General features: G+C 46.2%; 1 protein-coding gene across 2 annotated transcripts in view; it reads left to right on the forward strand.

Moving 5' to 3' along the window:
• The first annotated feature begins 340 nt into the window (after positions 1–340).
• Positions 341–26,615, forward strand: part of LOC137619720 (nuclear cap-binding protein subunit 1-like) — a 180,622-nt gene continuing 154,347 nt past the window's right edge. For both annotated transcript variants that reach the window (XM_068350011.1, XM_068350012.1), the window contains exons 1-2: positions 341–524; positions 23,769–23,857. In XM_068350011.1, coding sequence (XP_068206112.1) covers positions 488–524; positions 23,769–23,857 — 126 coding nt within the window. In that variant the 5' untranslated portion in view covers positions 341–487. The remainder of the gene's footprint in view (positions 525–23,768; positions 23,858–26,615) is intronic.

Genomic DNA, 26,615 nt, shown 5'->3' on the forward strand with positions numbered 1-26,615 from the left:
ATATCCTTCTATACACTCCATTCTCTATTCTCTGCAACTTTTCTATATCCGTTTCCGTTAAGTTAATCACATTTGTTCCATATAATATAGAAGGTAGTGCTACACTTTTCCAGTATGTTTTCCCTATCAGTATCTTATTACAACTTTTTCTATGATCGAATTTGTAAGATTAGCTAGCTTTTGCGCCTTAACTATCATTTCACTTTTCTGTGTTTTGAACATATTCCTACTATCATCTACCTTGATACCTAGGTATTTAATATTGCTTACTACTCTTATTCCCTCTATATTGTCTGGTTTCTCCTTCATATTATATCCTTCTTGAATTCTTCCCATTCAGAAAGAAGAAGAAGAAGAAGTTAGCAAGGGTGACAGTGCAGTAGCGGCTCAGTTCGGTGTTTTCGTTTACGAAGTCTCAACTCCCAAAATCGTGTTCGTCGTAGCTACGTCCTTTTCTTCCTCCTACAATCAAAGGAAATCAAGCAAAATGAGTCGTCGAAAGTTTGATGAGATGTCGGATTACGGTAAGTTATAGTAATACTTTCGAAATCTTATTAGGAAGAGATATGTTGACTGGCCACAGGCTGGGAGCATACACATGCAGTATTATTTATTTTTATCAGATATGATTACAATAATTATGAAAAATAGTGAAAACTCGTGTAAAATAGCTTTAGATTTTTTAAATGCCTCTGTAGAGAATTCATATTCTAAGCAAAAACCAGGTTTTTCACCGATATCTTAAATAATGGTGATAAATGAGGATGGGGGAGAATATAAAGGACTGGTTTGCACTTGTTTAATGGTCAGAAATTCATTAAACACAACCAAAGTTTTGCAAGAATTTTGAGTTTTATAGAAAATGGCAATATTCGTTAGGACATTAAAACTCGCATAATTGAATAGATCTTTTCTGGAGCCTTTGTACATCAGCGGCCAGTTCCTTCCGTGTGGATCAAAAGTGGACATCAACTAACCTAACTACAAGCCGCGTCTTTACGTACTTACCTTATGGGGGAGCTAACACCCCCCTGCGACCCCTCTCACACTCGAGTATTCTAAGTTAGCTGTAATCAAACGTACAGGTGGCCGCTATCATACACACATTCCTCTTTTCCAATACACTGTTTTCAATCCCATATACTACTGGCGGAAACCTCTGTTAACGCAGCTGCAGATTTTGGAGCCTTTGTATATTAGTGGCCAGTTCCTCCCAAGTGCATTAAAAAGGGACGCCAACTGACTTAAACTTCCTCCCCCAACCTAACCTACAAGCCGTGTCCTTGTCTAATTACCTAACGGAGGGTCGATGCTCCCATGCGACCTCCCTTACACTGCCGTGTTGTTACTCGGCCGCCATCATACATACAGGTGGCTGCTATCATGCTTACACCCTCGGATTTTGATAAAAAAATTCTGTTTTGCACCTTTTGTCATTTTTGCAGAGGCCACAGGAGCCTCTTTCCAGTTAGTACAGTGAACCCTCGTTTATCGCGGTAGATAGGTTCCAAACCCGGCCGCGATAGCTGAAAATCCGCGAAGTAGGGACACCATACTTACGTATTTATTTAACATGTATATTCAGACTTTTAAAACCTTCCCTTTACGTAGCACTGTTAACAAACTACCCTTTAATGTACAGAACACTTAATGCATGTACTACAGTACCCTAAACTAAAACAGGCACAAATATTAAAGGTGATTTTATATCATGCGTTTCCTAAACACGCCAAAAAGCACGATAAAAAAGGACAACTAATGTTTTGTTTACGTTTATCTCTGATCATAACGAAGAAACAGACGCATTTACACATCTGTGTATAGGTTAGTTTTTGCATCAACAGCAATCTTACCAAGTATTGATTATATGCTGATTTTGTTATTACCAATGTTTTACTTAATTTTTCTTAGGACTTCCAAATAGATGAAATGAATGCCATTTATATAATGTTTTTCGTTATGACGACGCACGAAACGGAAACCTTCCATTCGTTTACTGTACGCTCCATCTTCGATCGTAATAAACAAACGAAGGCATTAAACGCGCATGATGAAAGTGATAAATAATGATATTAAAAGCTTTTAGTAAATATGTTATTACAAATATTATTTACCGTATCTATATAAAATCCTACATACGTAGCAAAGCAGGAAAACATTTTTTTTTTCTATTTTTTTGCCGTTTAATCAACAATAACAAACTGCCGCTAATGACCGAATGATAATTTACGATAATTCTAAACTGTTACTAAAGATGATTCTCCATTCCATATCCAAAATACTTTTCCTAACTTCAATTATAAGTCAACTTGTACCCCCCTCAATTTTGAAGCCATCTAAAAAAAAAAAAAAGTAAGAGAAGAAGCAAGTACTAGCCCGATTTTTAAAGTTGTCGAACAATTAAGTTACCGCTATAACGTTCGATGTGACACAGTGCGAGATTGGAGAAAGTAAGGAAAATTGAATCATGATTGATTTTCAATATAAATGAAACTTTGTGAAGCAACAAAGATTTCATTTGTTAGTGAGATAGAGGTAAGGAATGAGAGGTAGTGAAAAGTACCCAGAGAGAGAGAGAGTTGTTTTAAATGTAATAAACAAAGAAATATGATAGGTTATAACACATTGGTGCTTATGTAATATCAACTGTATAGATGGTTTGAATAAGTTAAGAAATGGTATAAACAATACTTCGTACGCGCATATTCTTGAGACTGGCAGCTAGACATCAGCTGATCTGATCACAGCCAAAAGTAAACCAAAAAGAAGTCAACAATACTCGATTTTTAAAACACACCCGAAATTTAAAAACAAAAGTACACGCTTTCTTAATGTGCAATTAACTATTTAAAGAGTAGCAATTTTCTAGAATAAAATGATGTTTCCCCCAAAAATAGTGGTTTGCTGATGAAATCGGATGCCGTATTTAATGAAAAAAGTCTGCGATGGTCGAACCGCGAAGTAGCGAGGGCTCACTGTAGTAAAAAAAAACAAAAAACATAGGTAGTGTTAAGATTTAGGTAATTATAGCCATGGGGTTAACAATGAATAATTCCCTAATGGCAATAGACTCGTACCAGCGATTGAATTATTGTTTTGTTCCAGCTAAAATAAGCATCGAACAAACTCCTCAAGGTCGTGGGACCCATAATGAAAATAGTAAAGTAGATGAATTGGTTGTAATCTAACATAAATGAAAAACAAAGGATTTACTATTAAAGCATTTACCCAGAATAGTATAATAACTTTTTAAAATAAATGAATAAATAGATAAGTATTAAGTTTTACGATAGCAAGCGGTTTGAAGAACAGTCAAGTCTTTAGACAATAGGTGACTTCTAGCACTCATTCATTAAAACTGAATCATTTCAGTATAAGCAGCCGCTCAGTACACAACTTGAAAACGTCTTTACTGTGCATTTTATATGAATATATATATATATATATATATATATATATATATATATATATATATATATATATATACATATATATATATATATATATATATATATATATATATATACATATACATATACATATAAAAATACATATACATACACATACATATGCGAAAAACGTCTTTACATCGAGGAACTCTTCTTGAAAAAGCTCCACCACCAAGATAAGTAGGCTATGCTTCTTAATGTCGATGTGTGGATTAGGTTAGACCGATCTATACCCTTAATGTCTCGCATTGCTTGTAAAGCATACGAGAGCAGAAGAGCTTTGTGTTGTTAGGCAAAAAACGGTGCGTGTTCCTGTCAGTCGAGTTAAATTGTGTGGTTTGCAGATCAAGCGGTTAATTTTGTATTGTGCGTTATGCTTTTTTCATTGCGATGCAACTTAGTAAATTACGGTATTAGTAAGATTAAGAGCAAATTAAACTAGAAAATAAAAGCAGAAGAAACAAGACTTAATAGTAAAGTTTAGTGATCTCCATGTCTATCCAGGAAAAACCATAAAATCTCTGGAAATATCTAGGGGCTCCTAAGTATAAGAGCAAAGAGGGAAAAAATGATAGTTTGAGTACTGATTGAGAATTATTCCAGAGTCAGAGCAACTTTAACTGGTTGTTATTATATAATTATTCTTATCACTGACATGTTTTCCCATCATTGTGTAATTGCCTTTTTTCATATATTGACATATAGTTTCCATGGATAGTGTTTCACTTACTTGTCCCCAGAAAGTGGCATAGAAAAGTTGGTGCTCTTCCAATATGTGATCTACCATTGATTAACTATTGATGAAGTATTCATGGCATATGATTCACTGGGTAAAAAGAATACATATAAAAAATTACATGAATTTATTATTGTAATAATAAAAAGGTAAAATTAGACATTCAGTGATAAAAGCAATCTATTTTATTAAATGTATATTTGTCTTTGCAAGACAATAATCCTCATTTTTTTCAATATTAAACTTACCCGATAATCATGTAGCTGTCAACTCCGTTGCCCGACAGAATTCTACGGAAGGGATACGCCAGCGATCGCTATACAAGAGGGGGGTGTACTCACAAGCGCCACCTGTGGCCAGCCAGGTACTGCAGTACTTCTTGTTGACACCACTTCAATTTTTCCTCTGTCGTGCTTCCGGCAAGACGTTCATGGATACGCTTATAATTTTGGAGTCTTGTTCACGGTTTTTGGTGAAGTATTGCTCTAAGATTTCAGCTTTCGCTATTCAGGAAGTTTTACAGTATTATTAGCTTAGCTAACTTTTGGAATTAATTTGATTAATTATGGTGACGAAGAGAGTATGAACTCTCTTTCACCTCTAAATGGCCGACCCTTCCCTTAGACGGAAGTGTTGGTGTCTAAGAGAGTATAGACTCTCTTTCTTAATTTTGCTTAACAAAAGTTATAGATTTATTTTATATCTCCGCCTTTTATAGGCCTCTTCGATTAACTTCCTTTTATTATAAACTTATTAAAATTAATTTTTATATTTTTGTTTATATTCGACCTTTCCTAATAGTAGGCGGTCTCTTCTTGGTACCGAAGTTAATTAACATTGAGCCCGTCATTTCGGTTTTACCTGTTAACATATTATGCTATTTTAATGTTTTTGAAAGAATTTCTTTGATAGTCTCGTACTGTTTTCAAAGTTGAACTAACGTTTTGTTTTGTCTCTGCAGTTGTTGACGTTCAGAACGTTCAACTTGCGCTCTATCGTTACGATAGAGAGAGAATTTTCACGGTGTCACGTTGCAGTAAGAGTAACCGTGTCTAGCGTTTTGTTCATTCTTTCTTAACTTAATGGTTTTAATTCTAATAAAGGAACTTTTCATTTTGGGAAATATTTCAGTTTTTTCCTTTAACAATAATATGTTTTAACGATATATATGATTGGGCTCTTCTCTCAGGTTCTAAGTCAAGAGAGAGAGAGAGAGAGAGAGATAGAGACGGAGGGAGAAAGAGGAGGATAAACGTTTCGTTCAAGCGAGTAACGTTGTTATCGTTTTTGCTCTTCTCCCTAGTCTCTTTAGGGGAAGAAGGTAAACGTTTCTAGAGTTTTTTCTTGTTCTCAAGCTTTATGCGGTGAGAGATTTTAAACGTAGTTTATTTGATCTAGTGTTTAGTCTCTTTCCAGCCACTGAATTATTTATCTTTCATTAGATTTTTCTGTTACATTGTAATTCTGTTTTCGCAATTACTAACTTTTGAGAAAGGATAGAATTGCGTGTTTCAGGTACAAACCACTTAAAGTTTCGAGTTCAGTGAAATAAGTGCAAACAGAAAATCAAAAGTGATAAGTGATTAGCGCAAAGTGTGTCAGTGTTGTGCGTGAGGGTACTTCTGTGCGTGCCAGTCGTCCTCCCAGTCCGGGACCTCTTGCAAGCTCCCAAGCCCAGGGGAGAAGCAATGTCGAAGGGCAAAAGGGTTCGGCAGGCCTTGATCGGCGCACAGAAGTATCCTCGGTGGTTGCGGGCGTGTCTTAAGAGACCGTCACTCCCACCCGCAGACGATTGAGCCCTTATTTTGCTCGTCTGCAGAAGAAATTTCGGGGAGAAAACGCTGGTCTCAGGTCTCAAGACCTCTTAAACGTAAAGTCCAGACCTATGTCAGACGTACGAAGTTAGAGTTCAACAACCCGGATGCAGTCATTGGGTTAGCTCTGACTCTCCTCAGTCTCAGGTGACTGCACACCTCCTAAGAGAGGTAAGGCGATGCCACAACAGACCTTTTCGTCTGTTGATCCCAAGACGACTTTGCTGCAGTCCATGCAGTCGCAGCTTGGGGTCTTAATGCGTGAGTTTCAGGCTGAGAAGGTTACACCTCCTCCTGCGAACGCTCCGCCTCTCCGCAGTCCAGTCTGCCAGGCGTACGAAGTTGAGGTTCCTCAGGCTACCTTACCGCGTTCTGAGTTGCCAGTTACCAGCGGTGTACAGCAACCTCCGCCTCCTCCTGCGAGAGCTCCGCCTCACCGCAGTCCAGTCTGCCAGGCGTACGAAGTTGAGGTTCCTCAGGCTACCTTACCGCGTTCTGAGTTGCCAGTTACCAGCGTTGTGCAGCAACCTTAACCTTCCTTAAGGCAACCTCAGCAATGGGAGCAGGAGTCTTATGCCTTACTTCCTCCGCTTCCGCTTGCGGTTCCACCAGCGAGGCCACAATCTCTTGAGGTACGACAACCTCTTCCATCAATGAGGCAGCCACCTCAGCACTCGCTGCAGCTTAGGCTAGCTCCTCAGGAACCTCAACTCGCGAGACAAGAACTGCGTTCTGCGCAGCCGCTATCTCAACTCTCGCAGCTCACACCTCAGGAACCTTAACTCGTTCCTCAGGAACCTGCTACTGCGCATCCGCAATCCTTACAGCAAGCGCAACTCTTGAGGCAGCAACCTCATGCTATGAGTCAGCCACCTCAACGCATGCATCTGCCACTTTTTCCTCAACTTGAGCTTCTTCCCATTCAACTTGGGAATAACAAATGACAATAATAACACCTCATTACTTTCATAACTTGCATTTGTAATCATATACATGTATGCCTACACAAACATTATGATAATGGAGGTTATTTGTATTACTTATATAAAAATATATATGTATTCCTTGCAATATATTTTTAACAAATCGCAAAATATGGCAAAAATATCTTCTAAACAAAAATGAATCATGAGTTATGAATGTAAGGTAATATTATGTTGATTTTAAACCCCATGCAAGCATGCATGTAGTAATGCAGTGTTGCCAACAGGGCGAGTTTCCCTTTCCTGAGGTGAAGTAGATTATAGTACATTTAGTGTAGCTTAATTCTACGATTATCATGCCGGCTATCAAATTCATCAACAAAACAGTCTAAATCAATTCCCTCGGCACGTGCACTTTCAATGGACGGTAATGCGATATTACTCACTCTAGCACTGGTCATGGAATTTCTGAGAAATGTTACACGCCATGCAACACGCTCTGCTTACCTTACAGCATGCTCTACATACAGCATGCTCTGCATACAGCATGCTCTGCATACAACATGCTCTGCATACCTTACCGCATGCTTCTCAGTCACACATCTTTGGTTGTTGCCAACTCACTAGACTGTCAAGCAGTTTCATAACGTTGCCTTCTAGTCTGCTGCTTTTGCACCAGTGAAACCCTCACTGAGAGAACTTAGCTTTTCTCGGATATGGTCCCTGTAGATGAGAAAGTGCTTTTCTCCCTCCTTCTGATATTCCCTTGAGGACTCTGTCATTTGGAGAGGAGCCTTTAGCTGCGTAGCCTCCTATGGACTTTTATTTAAGCATAACATGCTCCCAGGGAAGGTAATGGTTCCACTTCAGTCGCTAACCCCGTCTGTTACCACACCTGCTCCCATAGACCTTGAGCTGTGTTGCAAGACATGCAGTCCTAGCTTAGTCCTTGTTAGAGGATTTTTTTGTTTACGGAGTCAGTGTGTCACTGGGAAGACGTTCAACAACCAGCAGAAGTGACTTGTTGTGACGCAGTGCGGCAACCTCAGCAACCCGATAAGGAGTTGTCTGTACGACCCAGACAGTCTAGACAGCTTCGGGTTGTCACTGTACTTCCTCGCTTCCCCATGGTTGACAGTTCACAGACTGTGCAGCAGTACCATGATCTTGTGTCCGGCTCCGTCAGACGACTGGCTTTTAAGAGCTCCCACAAGTCGTCGCTGTCTGGAGATTCTCAGATGGACTATGGATCTGACCAAGGAACTGGGCCTCCTGGTCAATTTTGAGGAGTCTCAGCTCGTCCCATCCCAGACCATTGTCTCCCTGGGTATGGATCTTCAGAGTCGAGCTTTTCGGGCTTTTCCGTCGGCCCCAAGGATCTTCCAAGCCCTAGAATGCATCCAGAGCATGCTGAGAAGGAACCGATGCTCAGTCAGGTAGTGGATGAGTCTAACAGGGACACTTTCATCGCTGGCCCTGTTCATCGTGTTAGGGAGACTCCACCTCCCCCCTTCAGTATCATCTAGCTGCTCACTGGATAAAGGACATGACGCTAGAGACGGTCTCAGTTCCTGTTTCCGAAGAGAGGAGGTCTTCTCTCGCGTGGTGTAAGAACAGCTTTCTTCGCAAGGAAGTCTATCTTTGGCTGTTCAGAAACCCGACCGCCTTCTCCTCTCGGACGCATCAGACACGGGCTGGGGTGCGACTTTGGACGGACAGGAATGCTCGGGAACATGGAATCAGGAACAAAGGTCACTTCACATCAATTGCAAGGAGTTGTTGGCGGTTCTTCTGGCCTTGATAAACTTCAAGTCCCTCCAGCTTAACAAAGTGGTGGAGGTGGACTCTGACAACACCACAGCCCTGGCTTACATCTTCAAGCAGGGAGGGACTCTTTCGTGAAGTTGTTCTAGATCGCAAGGGACCTCCTCATCTGGTCTAAAGATCGAAAGCTCACGCTGGTAACGAGGTTCATTCAGGGCGGTATGAATGTCATGGCAGATCACCTCAGCCGGAAGGGTCAGGTCATCCCCACAGAGTGGACCCTTCACAAGAATGTTTGCAGCAGACTTTGGGCCCTGTGGGGTCAGCCAACCATAGATCTGTTCGCTACCTCGATAACCTAGAGACTCCTGTTGTATTGTTCTCCGATTCCAGACCCAGCAGCAGTTCACGTGGATGCTTTTCTGCTGGATTGGTTCCATCTCGACCTGTATGCATTCCCGCCGTTCAAGATTGTCAACAGGGTACTTCAGAAGTTCTCCTCTCGCAAAGGGACACGGCTGACGTTGGTTGGCTCCGCTCTGGCCCGCGAGAGAATGGTTCTTAGAGGTACTGCAATGGCTGGTCGACATTCCCAGGACTCTTCCTCTAGGAGTGAACCTTCTACGTCTACCTCACGTAAAGAAGGTACACCCAAACCTCCACGCTCTTCGTCTGACTGCCTTCAGACTTTCGAAAGACTCTCAAGAGCTAGGGGCTTTTCGAAGGAGGCAGCCAGAGCGATTGCCAAAGCAAGGAGAACATCCACTCTCAGAATCTATCAGTCTCAAGGGGAAGTCTTCCGTAGCTGGTACAAGACCAATGCAGTTTCCTCAACCAGTACCACTGTAACCCAGATTGCTGACTTCCTGTTATATCTAAGGAAAGTAAGATCCCTTTCAGCTCCTACGATCAAGGGTTACAGAAGTATGTTGGCAGCGGTTTTCCGCCACAGAGGCTTGGATCTTTCCACCAACAAAGATCTACAGGACCTCCCTAGGTCTTTTGAGACCTCAAAGGAACGTCGGTTGTCCACTCCAGGCTGGAATCTAGACGTGGTCCTAAGGTTCCTTATGTCATCAAGATTTGAACCTCTCCAATCAGCCTCTTTTTAGGACCTCACATTAAAAACTCTTTTCCTCGTGTGCTTGACAACAGCTAAAAGAGTAAGTGAGATCCACACCTTCAGCAGGATCATTGTTTTCACATCTGAAACGGCTACATGTTCCTTGCAGCTCGGTTTTTGCTAAACGAGCTTCCTTCACGTCCTTGGCCTAAGTCGTTCGAGATCCCAAGCCTGTCCAACTTGGTGGGGAATGAACTGGAGTGAGTACTTTGCCCAGTTAGAGCTCTTAGGTACTATCTAAAAAGGTCTTAACCTTTACGAGGACAATCAGAAGCCTTATGGTGTGCTATCAAGAAACCTTCTTTTCCAAGTTCTAAGAACTCAGTTTCTTACTATTCTGGCTTCTGATTAGAGAAGCACATTCTCATCTGAAGGAAGAAGACCTTGCTTTGCTGAAGGTAAGGACACATGAAGTGAGAGCTGTGGCTACTTCAGTGGCCTTCAAACAGAGCCATTCTCTGCAGAGTGTTATGGATGCAACCTATTGGAGAAGCAAGTCAGTGTTTGCATCATTCTATCTCAAAGATGTCCAGTCTCTTTACGAGTACTGCTACACCCTGGGACCATTCGTAGCAACGAATGCAGTAGTAGGCGAGGGCTCAGCCACTACATTCCCATAATCCCATAACCTTTTAACCTTTCTCTTGAATACTTTTTATGGGTTGTACGGTCGGCTAAGAAGCCTTCCACATCCTTGTTGATTTGGCGGGTGGTCAATTCTTTCTTGAGAAGCGCCGAGGTTAAAGGTTGTGATGAGGTCCTTTAGTATGGGTTGCAGCCCTTGATACTTCAGCACCTTAGAGTTGTTCAGCCTCCTAAGAGGAACGCTGCGCTCAGTAAGGAAGACGAACTTATTTAAGGCAGAGTAATGGCTCAAGTCGACTTCCTTACCAGGTACTTGTAATTTCATTGTTATTTTGAATAACTGATAATATGAAATACGGGATACTTAGCTTCTTGATATACATGTACACTGGTTTTCACCCACCTCCCTGGGTGTGAATCAGCTACATGATTATCGGGTAAGTTTAATATTGAAAAATGTTATTTTCATTAGTAAAATAAATTTTTGAATATACTTACCCGATAATCATGATTTAATTGACCCACCCTTCCTCCCCATAGAACCAGTGGACCGAGGAAAAATTGAAGTGGTGTCAACAAGAAGTACTGCAGTACCTGGCCACAGGTGGCGCTTGTGAGTACACCCCCCTCTTGTATAGCGATCGCTGGCGTATCCCTTCCGTAGAATTCTGTCGGGCAACGGAGTTGACAGCTACATGATTATCGGGTAAGTATATTCAAAAATTTATTTTACTAATGAAAATAACATTTTTTTCTAAAACTGCCTTGCCAATTTAAGGGGGCGTCTTACCACTTATTATTATTACTATCCAAGCTACAACCCTAGTTGGAAAAGCAAGATGCTATAAGTCCAGGGGCTCCAACAGGGAAAAATAGCTGAGTGAGGAAAGGAAATAAGGAAATAAATAAATGAAGAGAACAAATTAACAATAAATCATTCTGAAATAAGTAACAACGTCAAAACAGACATGTCATATATAAACTATTAACAACATCAAAAACAAATATGTCATAAATAAACTATAAAAAGACTCATGTCCGCCTGGTCAACAAAAAAGCATTTGCTCCAACTTTGAACTTTTGAAGTTCTACTGATTCAACCACCCGATTAGGAAGATCATTCCACAACTTGGTCACAGCTGGAATAAAACTTCTAGAGTACTGCGTAGTATTGAGCCTCGTGATGGAGAAGGCCTGGCTATTAGAATTAACTACCTGCCTAGTATTACGAACAGGATAGAATTGTCCTGGGAGATCTGAATGTAAAGGATGGTCAGAGTTATGAAAAATCTTACGCAACATGCATAATGAACTAATTGAACGACGGTGCCAGAGATTAATATCTAGATCAGGAATAAGAAATTTAATAGACCGTAAGTTTCTGTCCAACAAATTAAGATGAGAATCAGCAGCTGAACACCAGACAGGAGAACAATACTCAAAACAAGGTAGAATGAAAGAATTAAAACACTTCTTCAGAATAGATTGATCACCGAAAATCTTGAAAGACTTTCTCAATAAGCCTATTTTTTGTGCAATTGAAGAAGACACAGACCTTATATGTTTCTCAAAAGTAAATTTGCTGTCGAGAATCACACCTAAAATTTTGAAAGAGTCATACATATTTAAAGAAACATTATCAATACTGAGATCCGGATGTTGAGGAGCCACCGTCCTTGACCTACTTACAATCATACTTTGAGTTTTGTTAGGATTCAACTTCATACCCCATAATTGTAGCGTCTTATGACACGGGAAATACGGTATATCCCCACGGAGGTATAATGGTATGCCCCGAAAATGGGAGACTACTCTTTTTTGTCTCAGCATTGGTCACAATCGGATGACACATGAGTTTCTGCTGGCTGGCCAACACTAATCATATTGCGACGATTGTTTGGTACCATTGACAGTGAGGCATTTGTTGACTGAATGCCCCACTTATAGCACACAAAGAAATTGATATCTGTTTGAGGTTCGGGATGAAGATGGCAGGTTCATCCTTGCCAAGTTTCTTGGACTTGATTTGTCGTACAATGCTGGTGACTGATTGCTCTCTAACTAATAAAACATATTTACTTTTGTGGTTTTAATTGAATATTCTTTTAATCTTTATTGGTAATAAACGATATCGGCGTCAATGACCTTCAATGTCAGGATGCCAGAGAACTTCAAGTCATTCATTCGAGGTTATTCGTTCAGGGTATTGCATCCCGTTATTCAATCTCTCCCTCCACTGACTTGGGATCCATTCCTAATAAGCTCCCATGCGAAAGGATCCGCAAAGGAGCTGCCCCTTTTTTGCTGAAGTCCAGATCATTTTGGAGAAGGGTGCTCTCCAAGAGGTCTTATACGAGCTTCCAGTCTTTTGTCAACTCTTAATTGAGAAAAAGGCGTTTGGAGGCTGGAGACAAATTATCGATCTCTCGATCTTGAACAGGTTTGCCAGTCAAATCTCATTCAAGGTGGAGACAGCCGACGCGGTCAGACAAGCAATAAGACCGTAGGACTATGTGTACACTGGATCTCAAGGACACATACTCCAGATCCCAGTCCATCCGTCTTCTTGGAAGTATCGAAGAATCATGTTAACCAGAATCAATACCAGTTGAAGGTGCTGTGTTTTTGTTTCCACGGCACCTAGGGTCTTTACAAGAGTGTTTGCCCTAGTATCATCTTGGGTTCACAGAATCGGTATCCGTCTCCTAAGATATCTTGATGACTGGCTAATTCAAGCAGACTCGATGGCAATTCTTCTTCCACACTGAGATAAACATCTGAGGCTTTGTCATCATCTGCGGATCATGGTAAACCTTGAGAAGTCTCAGCTGCTATCCTCTCAAAGACTGGTATACCTGGGCATGAAAATACAGCAAACGGCACAAAGCATTTCGATCAGACGAAAGAGTTCAGAGGTTGAGGAAGGTAGCACAGACCTGCCCCAATGGAATCAGGTCATTGGTTCCCTGGACACCCTAGTTAGTCTAGGGCCAGAGGTACAGATGGACCTCAGATGGTGGTTGGAAGACGAGAACCTCTGAAAAGGGGCTGATCTTCTCGTCCCTCCCCTAGAATTGTTCTTTTCAGATGCATCAAATGAAGGGTGCGGTGCCCTCATGCTGCACTACACCAACTCCGGTGTTTGGTCTGAATGAGAAAGGCACCAGCATATAAATCTCTTGGAGATGAGGGCAGCCTTCCTCGCCCTCCAGCAGTATAGATACTTGGATTGACACAATGCTTGCTTTATTCCAGGCAAGAGGAATGTGCTTGCAGATAATCTGAGCAAAGCAACTCAGTTAGTGGGCTCTGAGTGATTTTTAAATCATCTAGTAGCTAATGAAGTCCTGATTTTGTGGAGTTCCCTGACTGTGGACCTGTTCTTGACAGACTGGTCTCCACTCCCGGACCCCGAGGCTCTCTATGACAAGATGCATTCTAACAACGGGGCAACAACAGTATAGATACTCGGTTGGGCAGAACGCTCGCTTTATTCCGGGCAAGGGGAATGTGCTTGCAGACAATCTGGGCTCCGAGTGATATTTAAATCATCTATTACTGTAGCCAACAAAGTCCTGAATTTGTGGAGTTCCCTGAGTGTGGACCAGCTCTTGATAGACTGCTCCCCAGGCTCTATGACAAGATGCATTGTAACAACGGTGGGACAACATCGATGTTGATGCTTTTCCCTCATTCTCTCTGATGAGGAAGGTCCTCAACAAAAACGGAATAAGCGAGAACTTATCAATGACTCCGATAGTTTCTGAACCATCTGCAGCTTCCAAGGGAACTTCCTCCACGACACGATCTACTCAAACAGCTATATGCCAGTATCTTCCACGAAGCCGTAGCTTCGCTTCAACTTCATGCCTGGAGACTGTCCAGCACCTTCTCTCTCAGAGAAGCTTTTCTCAACAAGTTGCGGAAAGCTTGTCTAGACTCCTCATACACTCTTCAGCGTCAGTCTACCAGGCTAAGTAGTCTGTATTTTGTTACTGGTGTCATGGAAGGGGTATCACTCCTCTCAATGCCTCTATTCGAACAATAGTGTAATTCTTTGTACACCTTCGTGAAGAAATGCTTTTCTCGGTTTCAGCAGTCGAAGGCTGCCGTTAAGCCTTGGGTCTTGCCTTTAAACAGAAGGGAGTAGATATTTCCTCCTCCTTGGAACTTTCTCTTCTCATATGGAGTTGTGAGATTTTGTCCCCATTCGGAAGTTAGACCTCCTCCTTTGAACGTGGTTCGGGTCCTTCAGTCCCGGAAGGGTCCTCCCCATGAACCATTACGCCAGGCAACAGATCCACCTTACCCTGAATCCCATGTTCCTACTCGCTTTGGCTTCGGCCAAGAGAGTCGGTGAATAGCATGGTCTATCATATGACATCTCCTATTCAAGGGAATGAGGAGATGTAATACTCAGCGTCGTCCGTTGGTTAATTACCAAGACTCAAAATCCGGGGGTATTGGATCCTAGATTCGGTCCCTTCAGGATTAAGACACTCCGTTCTGTAACGGAAGATCCAGACCAACTGGTACTTTGCCCAGTGACCACTGAGGTTTTACCTTAAAAGAACAGCAGCAGCTCTCCTTCTTGTGTAAGCACTGTTTGTTAGCTTGGGGAAAGTCAAGAAGGGTCTCGAAAACCGCAATCTCATCATGGATTCACAAAGTGATTGACCTAGCACTTAATCTTGACCCTCCTTCACAACGACGACCCAGAGCTCACGATGTCAGGGGCATTGCAACGTCCCTAGCAATCAAAAAGAATTACTCGGTGGCGTATGTTCTACAAGCGGGCGTGTGGAAGCGTCTGACGACCTTCACCACCCATTAATTGCAAGACCCAACCCACAGGAACATGGATACATTTTCCATTGGTCCTGTGATGGCTGCACAACAAATGGTCTAGAACACCTCAAGCTCCTTGATGGACAAGTAACAGAGGGCTGAGGTTACCCAGGTTAATCTGGGAGGAATGAGTAGAATGACTGGCTTCTTTCTTTCCTTCACCTTCTCCCCCTCTGGGGAATCAGCACCACAGTACTCAGCACAGCTGACCTCACCTCTTGTGTATTCTAAGTATAGAATAATAGTACTTGTTACATCCTCAATACCCCTTGAGAGAGGGCCTATCGGGTAAAATCTCATTACTCTCGGATTCCTATGACTTGAGATCTTATTACTAGACCGGTCACATTGCTATTATTGCAAACACACAGCTTGTGCAGGCTGCTAATTGTTAGAGCACAACTATTTTAGTGAGGGCAGGGTTCCTATGATCTATATCGTAGGGGAGAGAACCCCTATAAATAACGTAGGGTTTGTATTTAGTGAGGCAACAAATGACAAATTGGAAAGTAACTTGTATTTGTTCCGTAACCGAAATACAAACCACGCTATTTAAATAGGGTATTACTCTCGGTGTAGCTGAATGACAAGCCATTAGATTTTTAACAAGGGTTAACTACCCCCCCGCTAGTTACCGGGGGTTAGGGGAGGGGTAGCTAGCTACCCCTCCCCCCCACACACACCGGTGAACTGATTCACTTTGCTTTTGGCTGGGGTGATGGTCAGACGTGTCTGCTCTCACCCTCTCATTGACAGCCTTAATCTTTTTTGCTTTCTCTTTCAGTTTGTGTGTTTGGAAGTTGGCCTCTCTCCTTATCATGCGGAAATGCCCTGGTTTACCTGACCGCCCTTGTGGGACTTATACTGTACAGTATGTCGGTGGTCGAGACGGACCCTCACACCTTGTGTCCGTTCTGCAGAGGTCAACGGTGTGATAAGGATAAAGTGTGCAGGGAGTGGTCTACCTCCCTGTGGGAGAGGTTTTCCCGGCGACGGAAGAAGTCTAAGCAGGATCTTTCTCCTTCAAGGGTTTCCTTGAAGAAGGAAAATTCCAAGGACGACTATTCCGTTACCCGAACCTCCTCCGAAGCTCCCGCTCGATTGGTCTCTCGTGAGAGGCCGTCGAGTGGTAGCGTAGGCCGTTCTTTTGTTGACCGACCTCGGGGTTTGGGAGAGGGAGATGCCTCCCATAGTGAGGCAGCTCCTCCTCCTCCTCCGGGGGATAATTTATCTGTTTCTGTTTATAATGATGATTTTTTATAGCTTTGGGCTTCCTTGGGGCTTAAGGGTTCGCCCTCCAGGGAAGCCCTGTTTGACTTGATCCAGTTGGGCGCAGCTGTCAAACAGTCGCCGGTGATAGCGGAGGTTGACCCTCTGTCTATCGTCGATGTTGTTGTGGCTGAGACTCCTCTTCGGAGGACCGACGATGGTGTTCCTACTCCCAGAGGACGTATCCGTCGCAAGGCTCGCCCTCCTCTTCGCCGTAGTAGAGGTCTTCCTTCTCCCCACAAGGGAGTTAGGAGGCGCCTCTTCGGCTCCTCGCCCTCGCCGTCCCCCCGCAGAGGATCCTCCTCGTCGTGAGTCGACCGTCGCAGCCGCATCTCTGGACCTCTCTGCAGATCGTTCGCGTTCTCCTACGCCTGCCAGACCTGCTGATCCTCCTTCACCGTTCGTGGCAGCTGATGCACAGTGGGCGCCCTCGCACCCCATTATCCAACGGGCACCGGTCCCTTCAGGGCAAAAGGGCTTGTCTCACAATGTGAGCAAGTCCCTTAAGTGCCATGTTTTACCTATGCGCCCACGTTCTCCTTCTGTTCCTGCTGTTGCTGAGATTCATCCTGTGCCGGAAACAACGTGCCAGCGATCTCCTATGGCAGAGTCGACATGTCAGCGCTCTCCTGCTCGTCAGCGATCTGCTCGCCAGTGCACATCTGCACGCCCTGATCCTGATACGCGCCACGCGCGCCTATGATCTCTTGCGGGCCCACGATCTCCAGCTCGCTAGCAAACTTCCCCTGCGCGCCATCGCTCGCCCGCGCGCCCACGATCTTCGAATCTGGGTGTAGGAAGGAAGCCTCATCCTTCGCCTTCTCGCCAGCGTTCACCTGCGCGCCCTCGGAACTCGCCCTCTCGTCAACCCTCGCCTACGCGCCGTCACCTTCGCGCCAACACGTTCCAGCTCCTACCTTGCGCACTTCCAGAGGTGGGTGGGACATGACGCGCCCACGAGCAGTTTCCTTCACGCGTTTCTAAGCCTGCTGATCCTGCGCCCCATCTGTCTTCTCCAGATCGCGCACCTGCATGCCAGCGATCTCCGGTGCGTCCGCACGCCCATTCGCCTGCGCGCCAACACTCTCCAGCACGCCAATGAGCCTGCTCGCAGAAGTTCACCTGCTCGCCCACGCGCAACCTCACCTGCTCGCCATCGCTCGCCTGCGCTCCGTCGTTCACCTACGCGCCGGCATTCTCCTGGTCGCCAACACTCGCCCGCGCCTCCATCTCTGCGCGCACGCACACGAACGTTCGCCCGCGTGCGAACCTGGGATTGTTCCATCGCGCGATTCCCTTCGGGTTTCGCAACACGAGCTTCCTAGCGAGTCTTCAGGAGTGAGAGCAGTCAGGTCATCTTCTTCACACGTCCCCCCCCCCCAAGCGCTGAACAGCGCACTCGCAGGAGGAGGGGAGGTCTTCAGAGAGGTCTAGGCACCAATCTTCTTCACTTTCTTTTCAGGCAGGCCCTGTGGTTTCCACTCTAAAGGATCGCCTGATCCCCTTCCCTCCAGCGGGAGTCTCTGACACTGCGTCTGTCAGTAAGCAGCCATGGTTTGGGTCCCTTATCAGAGCTGTCGTCCAGGCTGTTAGGCCTGCCTTCGCTGATTTGGGTCTCAAACCAACGGCAGCTCTGACCCCAATGAAGAGGAAGAGAAGAGTAGAGATCGTGGTGACTTCTCCCAGGGTCAAACTGGCTCCTAAGAAGTCTGTAAGGAAGGCTCCTTCCTCCCCCTCAGATGTTCTCTCCTTCTCCTGTGGACGAAGCTTTTCCGTCCTCAGGGGAATCTACCGAGGTGAGACCTTCTCCCACCGCACCAATGGGAGAAACCCCACCGCGAGTAGGAGAATCGTCCCGTGTTGGGACGTAGAAGAGCCCTCAGACTTCGTTGCTGGAATCCTGCATCCCTCCTAGAAGGGAACCAAAGGACTCGAAGACTATCCCGAAGTCTTCTTCCAGGATTCGACCAGAGCCAGCGAGACCCCAGGAAAATGTCCACGTGTCCCCCCAAGTAGAGCATCTGGGGACAGGAGACTTTGCTACCAGTTCACCAGGAGGAGAGCAGCAAGAGCCAGAACATGCCTTCTGGCAAGTCTTGACTCTGATGAGGCATCTCAACGGGTTCAAGGACCCTGAGATCGCCCCGTGTGAGGGCAAGGACACGGTCCTGGACCGAGTCTTTGTCACTCAGAAACCCACTAAGGCCAGTGTGGCTTTGTCTTGGTCCCAAGGGGTGAAGAGTGCCAGGGATAAGGTTGAGGGCCAGCTCTCCGAGCTCGCCGCCTCCAGCCGTTCCACTGCTGGCAACAAGCTCCTCCCACCTCCTGGTGTCCAACAGAGGAGGTATTTTGAGATCATGGAGGAGTCTTGTTTAGCTCTTCCACTCCACCACTCTGTGGAATAGCTTATCAGGGGAGTATCTCTTGAGAGAGACTCCAGCCGGCAAGTGACATTTTCGGCAACAGAGATCCTGAGTCAGGAGAAGGTCGCAAAGTGTGCCATGCAGGCCACTTCGTGGCTGGGTCTCTGGGCATCCTTCTGCGATCCGAGGATCTGTCCAAGGAGAGCACCAGGAAGACCCTGGGGACCTTCCTCCTTTCGATCACACGCACCATTGAGTTTCTGGCCCACCAAGTCTCGAACTTGTGGGCAAACTCGATCATGAAGCGATGTGATGCGGTGACCGAGAGGTTCCACTCGAAGGTCCCAGCCGAGGATGTCTGCAAGCTCAGACACTCTTCCCTCCTGGAAGAGAGTTTGCTTGAGCCCAAGGATGTGGAACAGGCGGCTGAGAGGTGGTGAAAATCGAACCAGGATTCTCTTCTAAGGGCTCTTACAACAAAGCCCTACAAACCTCAACAACCTCACCAGTCCAAGATGATGAAACCGGCAGCGGAAGCAAAGACGATGGTGTCCAAGCAGCAGCCCTTTCCTGTAAAAAACAAGAAGGGCGGAAAGTCCTTCAGGGGAGGCAAGAATCCTAGAGGGAGCGGCCGAGGCCGCAAACGCTAGGATTGGCAATCCCCCTGCATGTCCACCAGTGGGGGGATGCCTGAAGAGTTGCGCATTCAGGTGGCAGCAACTCGGGGCCGACTCCTGGACGATCTCCATGATCAGTCAGGGATATCGCGTCCCGTTCATAACATCTCTTCCTCCCCTGACAGCGAATCCAGTGTCGTTGAGCTCCTATGCCATGGGATCGGCAAAGGGGCTAGCTCTACGGTCAGAAGTCGAGACCATGCTGAAGAAGGATGCTCTCCAGGAGGTCGTCGACGGCTCCCCAGGCTTCTTCAGTCGACTCTTTCTTGTTAAGAAGGCGTCTGGAGGCTGGAGACCAGTCATCGACCTCTCAGCTCTGAACAAGTTTGTCAAACAAACGCCGTTCAGCATGGAGACAGCAGACACGGTCAGACTTGCAGTGAGACCGCAAGACTTCATGTGTACACTGGATCTGAAGGACGCGTACTTCCAGATCCCAATCCATCCGTCTTCCAGGAAGTAATTAAGATTCAGCCTAGACAACAAGATCTACCAGTTCAAGGTGGTGTGTTTCGGTCTCCACACCACCCCAGGTATTCACCAGAGCGTTCACCCTGATCTCTTCGTGGGCACACAGGATCGGCATCCGTCTCCTCCGTTATCTGGACGACTGGCTGATCCTGGCAGGCTCGGAATCGACCCTTCTTCGACACCGAGAGAAGCTTCTGGGAATTTGCCAAGATCTAGGGATCATGGTAAATCTCGAGAAGTCTTTTCTGCTTCCATCTCAATGACTGGTATATCTAGGTATGATATTGGACACCAATCTCCACAAAGCTTTTCCATCAGACGACAGGATAGCAAGGCTGAGGAGGGTCGCAGATCCTTTCCTCAGGCGAGAAGAGCTTCCAGCCCAATCGTGGTTACGTCTCCTAGGTCACCTTTCCTCCTCGGCCCGTCTAGTTCCAAACGGCCGCCTAAGGGTGAGATCCCTGCAATGGTGGCTCAAGTCCCGGTGGAATCAAGGCCACGATTCCCCGGACATTCTGGTCCCTATGGGTCCTGCGGAACAGACGGACCTTCAGTGGTGGATGACAGACGAAAACCTCCGAAAGGGAGTGGATCTTCTCGTCCTCCCCCCGGATTTGATGCTGTTCTCGGACGCTTCAAAAGAAGGGTGGGGGCCCACGTTCTGAACCACAGGACCTCAGGCCTATGGTCAGAATCAGAAAAGTGCCTCCACATAAATCTGCTAGAGATGAAGGCCGTATATCGGGCACTTCAACAGTTCTAACAAACCCTGGCGGGTCACTCCGTGGTGGTGATGAGCGACAACACCACGGTAGTGGCTTACATCAACAAACAGGGAGGTACCTTTTCACAACAGCTATCCCATCTTGCAGTAGAGATACTGAGATGGACCGAAGTCCACTCGATTCCACTATCGGCTCGCTTCATTCTGGGCAAAAGGAATGTGCTCGCCGACAGTCTGAGCAGAGCATCGCAGATAGTGAGTACCGAGTGGTCTTTGGATCGCCTAGTAGCCAACAAAGTCCTGACTTTATGGGGTTCCCTGACGGTGGACCTGTTCGCGACAGCCTTGAACTTCAAGCTTCCGCTGTACTGTTCCCCAGTCCCGGACCCCAAGGCACTCTGGCAAGATGCCTTCCAATAACAGTGGGACAACATCGACGTTTTTGCCTTCCCACCGTTCTGTCTGAAGAGAAGGGTGCTCAACAAGACCAGAATATCGGTCAACCTATCAATGACTCTAATAGTTTTGCTATGGCATCATGCAGAGTGGTTCCCGGACCTTCTGCAGCTCCTGACGGAACTCCCGAGAGAACTTCCTCCACGACACGAGCTACTCAAGCAACCACACTGCAACATCTTCCACAAAGCCGTAGCATCGCTTCGGCTTCACGCCTGGAGACTATCCAGCATCTCCTCACAGAGAGAGGCTTTTCGCAACAAGTTGCGGAAAGGATGTCTCGGCACCTGCGAAAGTCATCCGCAGGGGTCTACCAGGCGAAGTGGAGAGTCTTTTGTGGTTGGTGTCATGGAAGGGGTATCTCTCCCCTCGATGCCACGATTCCAGCAATAGCGGAGTTTCTTGTGTATTTGCGGGAAGAAATGCGCCTTTCAGTCTCGGCAGTGAAAGGCTATCGCTCAGCCTTAAGCCTGGCCTTCAGGCTCAAAGGAATGGACATTTCCTCCTCGCTAGAACTTTCTCTACTCATACGAAGCTACGAGCTTACCTGCCCTCAGTTGGAAGTGAGACCTCCTCCATGGAACGAGGTTCGGGTCCTCAGGTCTCTTAAGAGACCTCCGTTCGAACCATTATGCCAGGCTTCTGATCGTCACCTGACTTGGAAGGCGGGTGTTCCTACTCGCATTGGCCTCGGCCAAGCGAGTCAGCGAACTTCATGGTCTCTTGTACGACGTCGCCCATTCAAGGGGATGGGGGAAGGTAACGTTCGGGTTCGTCCCCGAGTTTGTGGCTAAGACTCAAAATCCTGGGATTCCGGACCCACGGTTCGACTCCTTCCGGATTTCGAGTCTCCTTTCTGTAACAGATGACCCAGACCATCTCCTACTGTCCCCAGTAAGGAGTCTGAGGCTCTATCTTAAGAGAACAACTGCAGCTCGTCCTCGAGTGCGAGCATTGTTTGTGAGCACAGGAAGGACGAAGAGGAGGGTCACTAAGAACACCATCTCAGCATGGATTCGCAAGGTCATCCACCATTCCCTAATCCTCCGTCACGTCGCCCTAGAGCACACGATGTCAGAGGCATCGTTACGTTCCTGGCATTCAAGAGAAACTACTCAGTGACGCAGGTTCTACAAGCTGGGGTCTGGAAGCATCAAACGACCTTCATAGCCCACTACCTGCAGGACGTGATCCACAGGAGTTCTCTATCGGCCCTGTGGTGGCTGCACAACAGCTGGTCTAAACCTCAGGCTCCTTAATGGACAAGTAGCAGAAGGTTGAGGGCATTGTTACCCAGTTTTAGTCTGCATGAATGAAAAAGTATTCCTGGCCCTTACTCTTTTCTTCATCCTCCCCTCTCTTGGGGAAAGCAGCATCCTGGGTTCTCTGCACAGCTGACCTCAAACCACTGCAGGTAAACCATGCTTCCTTGTGTTCCTAGTATTAAGATGATACTGTCGCGTCCCCCATACCCTGACAAGGTGGTATTGGGAACCTCCTATCCTAGAATTCCATCTAAAGGATTCCAGGTCAACTTCCTAGGACGAGTCACGCTTCATTCCTTCACACAAAAGCTTACGTAGGCCGTACGTTCCTTGCAGAGCAAGGGATTTGCGAGGTGCAGGGACTCCTTATCTCGAGTGCTACACACTTGGATTCTGAGTCCCCGGGCAAAGCCAAAGCCAGTAAGGCTGGGACTTACCACCCTATCTAAGGGTTAAGTCACCCTATTTAAATAGCATAGTTTGTATTTCGGTTACGGAACAAATGACAAATTCGTAGATAACTTTTATTTTTCCTAACCATACAAACCTTAGCTATTTAATCATACTTGCCCGCCAGCCCTGTCCCTGTGAAGTCCTACCTCTAAGCGAAGTGAATCAGTTCACCGGTGTGTGAGGGGGGAGGGGTAGCTAGCTACACCTCCCCTACCCAACGCTAACTAGTGAGGGGGTAGTTGACCCTCGTTATAAATCTAATGGCTCGTCATTCAGCTACGTCGAAAGTAATACCCTATTTAAATAGCTAAGCTTTGTATGGTTAGGAAAAATACAAATTACCTACGAATTTGTCATTTTTCCTAACTAGACAAACCTGGAATTTTTTAAACAAATTGGCCCGTCAGCCCTGTCCCCCTAGAAAGTCCTGCCAGAAAGTAAAGTGGTTGCTCAGCCCAAGTGTCTGAGTGAGCGTGGTAGCCGTCTACCCCCCACCCCTACTGCTAATTTGGTTGGGGTGGTTATCCCTCGCTAAGATTCTCATGGTTCGGCTTTCAGCTTTGCTGAAAGTAAAATCCCCTATAAATAGCTCCAGGTTTGTTTTGTTAGGAAAAATACAAATTACTTTCAAACTTGTCATTTTACTTGGTTGTAAATTGCTAATAGAAAGAACTGATGGATAGTTTCTATGGTAAAAAAAAAAAAGTCAGTAATATACAGTACCTTTGATGAAAGTATGCATAGTAGTTGCAATTCAATTTCCTTGTTGATGGTCAAGATTAATTAGAATAGCACAAATCCAATCTGTTTAAGGTATAATAGAATTTTTTCATTTATTTTTTTTTCAGACTCCGGTCGTGACCGAAAGAGGAGACGTAATGATGCAGTAGAAATTGAAGATCGTCTTGAATCTCTCATTATCCGTGTTGGTGAAAAGGTAAGGCTGTTTGATTTGTTGTTTCCATGAATATTGCCCAAGGTTCATGTGCAGTTCCTTCAAAGAAGGAGAGATTGAACAGTCACTTAGAAACATGAATTTTTCATCTATTCAGTACGATAGCCCTTTGTTTTCAGTATTTGGTTTCATCCAAGTCCAGATAAATATATTTCTTCCGAGTCACTTCTATTGATAATTTTCTTAGTTCCTACACAAATACAAACCATTAGCTCATTACTAATGGACATATAGTTCCGGAGTAGGTGGAAACCAGCCATAAACATTTTACGTGAGGTAAACAACCTGCTGCTAGTTTGCTGTGCTAGACCATTCACCCGGCTCACACACCTAGTATTTATTCCATAACTGGAATACAAACTTACGCTCTTTATTAGGGGTATTACTTTTGGTGAAGCTAAAAGGAGGAGCCATTAAAATTTAGGGAGGGTTAACTACCCTTCCGCTAGTTAGCGTGGTTAGGGGGGTAGCTTGCTACCGCTCCCACTCGCCTGTGATTTAGATCCATTTGCTTTTGTTGGCTCGGATGGTGATTGATTGATTGATTTGAAGTTCTCTGGCATCCTGACATCTCGGATGGTGAACAGTCGTTGCCGTTCTTCATCCTCACCAAGTTATATTTTGGACTGCCATTAATGCCTTTTGTTTGTGTTGACTCCTGCCGACCATGCGTTCCTGCCCGGAACTTGAAGGCAGGCCTTGTGGTACCTTCATGTTGGCTGTGGACACTGATCGTCACACCCTTAGTCCTGCCTGCAGAGGTCAACAGTGTGATAGCGAAAATAAGTGTAGTGAGTGTCGGGAGTGGTCTGCCTCCCAGTGGGAAAGTTTTGTGTACCAGCAGAAGTAGTCAAAGCGGGATATTTCTCTTTCCAAGGTTTCTTCAAGGAGAGAAAACCCAAGGCTGCTTCTTTTGCTTCCCGACCTTCCTTCGAAGCTTGTTCGGCCACTTCCGAGAGACCGTCGAGTAGTAGCGTAGGCCCTTTAATTGATGGTCAACCCTGGTCCTTGAGAGATGGTGTTGCTTCCCCTAGCAAAGCAGCTCCACCTCTCCCCCAGGTGAAGCCTTGTGTCTATCTCCCTTTATACAGGTGTGGTTGTACTTGGGGATTCCGAGTCCACCCTCCAAGGACTCCTTGTTGCAGCTCCTCATCCGTGATGCTAGTGTGCAGCCTTTGTCAACTTCAGAGGTGAAATTTCAGTCGTGTCGACGTAGTGGTGTCTGAGGGGCCTTCTGTTGCTGCTACCGATGCCCCTACCCCTTCAGACTCTTTAGCTGAGGGGGAAGCAAAATCTTTCGTCTGTCTCTCTTGCAAGTGTTTCTCCTCGGAAAAGGAGTTCACTTATAGAGACTCCTCTGTGGAGGACTGCTGCTTCCAAAGGTCAGCTTGCTGATCCATCGGCCCTCAGAGGGTGTCAACGATCTCCCAGAGCTAGCCCTCCGCTTCGTCTTAGAGGTGTCCGTTCACTATCTGAGAAAAGGTGCCTCTTCGGCTCTTCAGCCTCATCTTCGCAGCCTTCCCCCCGCAGAGGAGCCTTCTCTTCAGCCGTCTTTTGGCCCTTGACCTTCGCCTGTTCTTGGACCTTCTCTTGACAACACTGCGGCTAGTCCTCGGACTTCGCCCTTGGACTCTTCTGTGTCCCCTTAGGAGGATGTTCGCCCTTCCAAAGGGCACATCCATGTTTCTGACCATACAATGCGTCGAGCTTCTGCTTCTCGCCGACCTTCTACCTGCCTCCTCCGATCCTGACTCCTCTCCCACGCCTGCCTGCTAGCAGTGTGTCCAAATGTCACTCGCCCTCACGAATGCGCCGCCCCGCGCAACTTTCTAGACCTTCGGCTGTGCGCCAGCGTCCATCAGTGCACCAGTGCTCACTAACAACTCGTCAGCGCCCACCAGCACGTCACCGCTCTCCAGCAAGTCAACTCTCTTCAGTGTGTCAGTGCTCTCCAGAGCGTCAGGGCGCTCCTGCGCTTCAGCAGTCTCCTGATCACCAGCACTCTGGAGTACGTTTGCCAGCACAACTGCACTCCCCAGCTCGACAGCGCTCTCCTACATGCCAGCGCTCTCCAGCTCGCCATTACTCTTTTGTACACCAGCACACACCTGCATGCCAGCACTCCCCAGCTCTACAGTGCTCTCCTGCGCATCAGTGCTCTCCAGCTTGCCAACACTCTCCTCTGCACCAGCGTTCTCCTATGCTCTAGCAGTCTCCTGCGCGCCAGCGCTCGCCTGCGTGCCTACGCTCACATATGCACCAGCGCTATCCTGCGCTTTTACGCTCACCTAAGCACCAGCGCTATCCTGCGCTCCTACGCTCACCCATACACTAGCGCTATCCTGTGCTCCTATACTCACCTATGCACCAGCGCTATCCTGCGCTCCTACGCTCACCTATGCACCAGCGCTATCCTGTGCTCCTACGCTCACCTATGCACCAGCGCTATCCTGCGCTCCTACGCTCACCTATGCACCAGTGCTCTCTTGCGTGTCAGTGCTCCCCAGCTCACCAGAGCTCTCCTGTGCATCAGCACTCCCCGGTTCGCCAGCGCTCTCCTGTGCATCAGCACTCCCCGGTTCGCCAGCGTTCTCCAACGCACCAGCCCTCGCCAACTCGCCAGCACTTCTGCGCACTTCCGCAAGACAGTGGAACATGTGTTTCCGACTTCAAGGAAGTCTCGCAGTCAAAAGAAACAAAGATATAGGTGTTTTGATAGGTCACCGTCGCCCTATTCCCT

The sequence above is a fragment of the Palaemon carinicauda genome, chromosome 26 (assembly GCF_036898095.1).
Source record: "Palaemon carinicauda isolate YSFRI2023 chromosome 26, ASM3689809v2, whole genome shotgun sequence".
Lineage (NCBI taxonomy): Eukaryota > Metazoa > Arthropoda > Malacostraca > Decapoda > Palaemonidae > Palaemon > Palaemon carinicauda.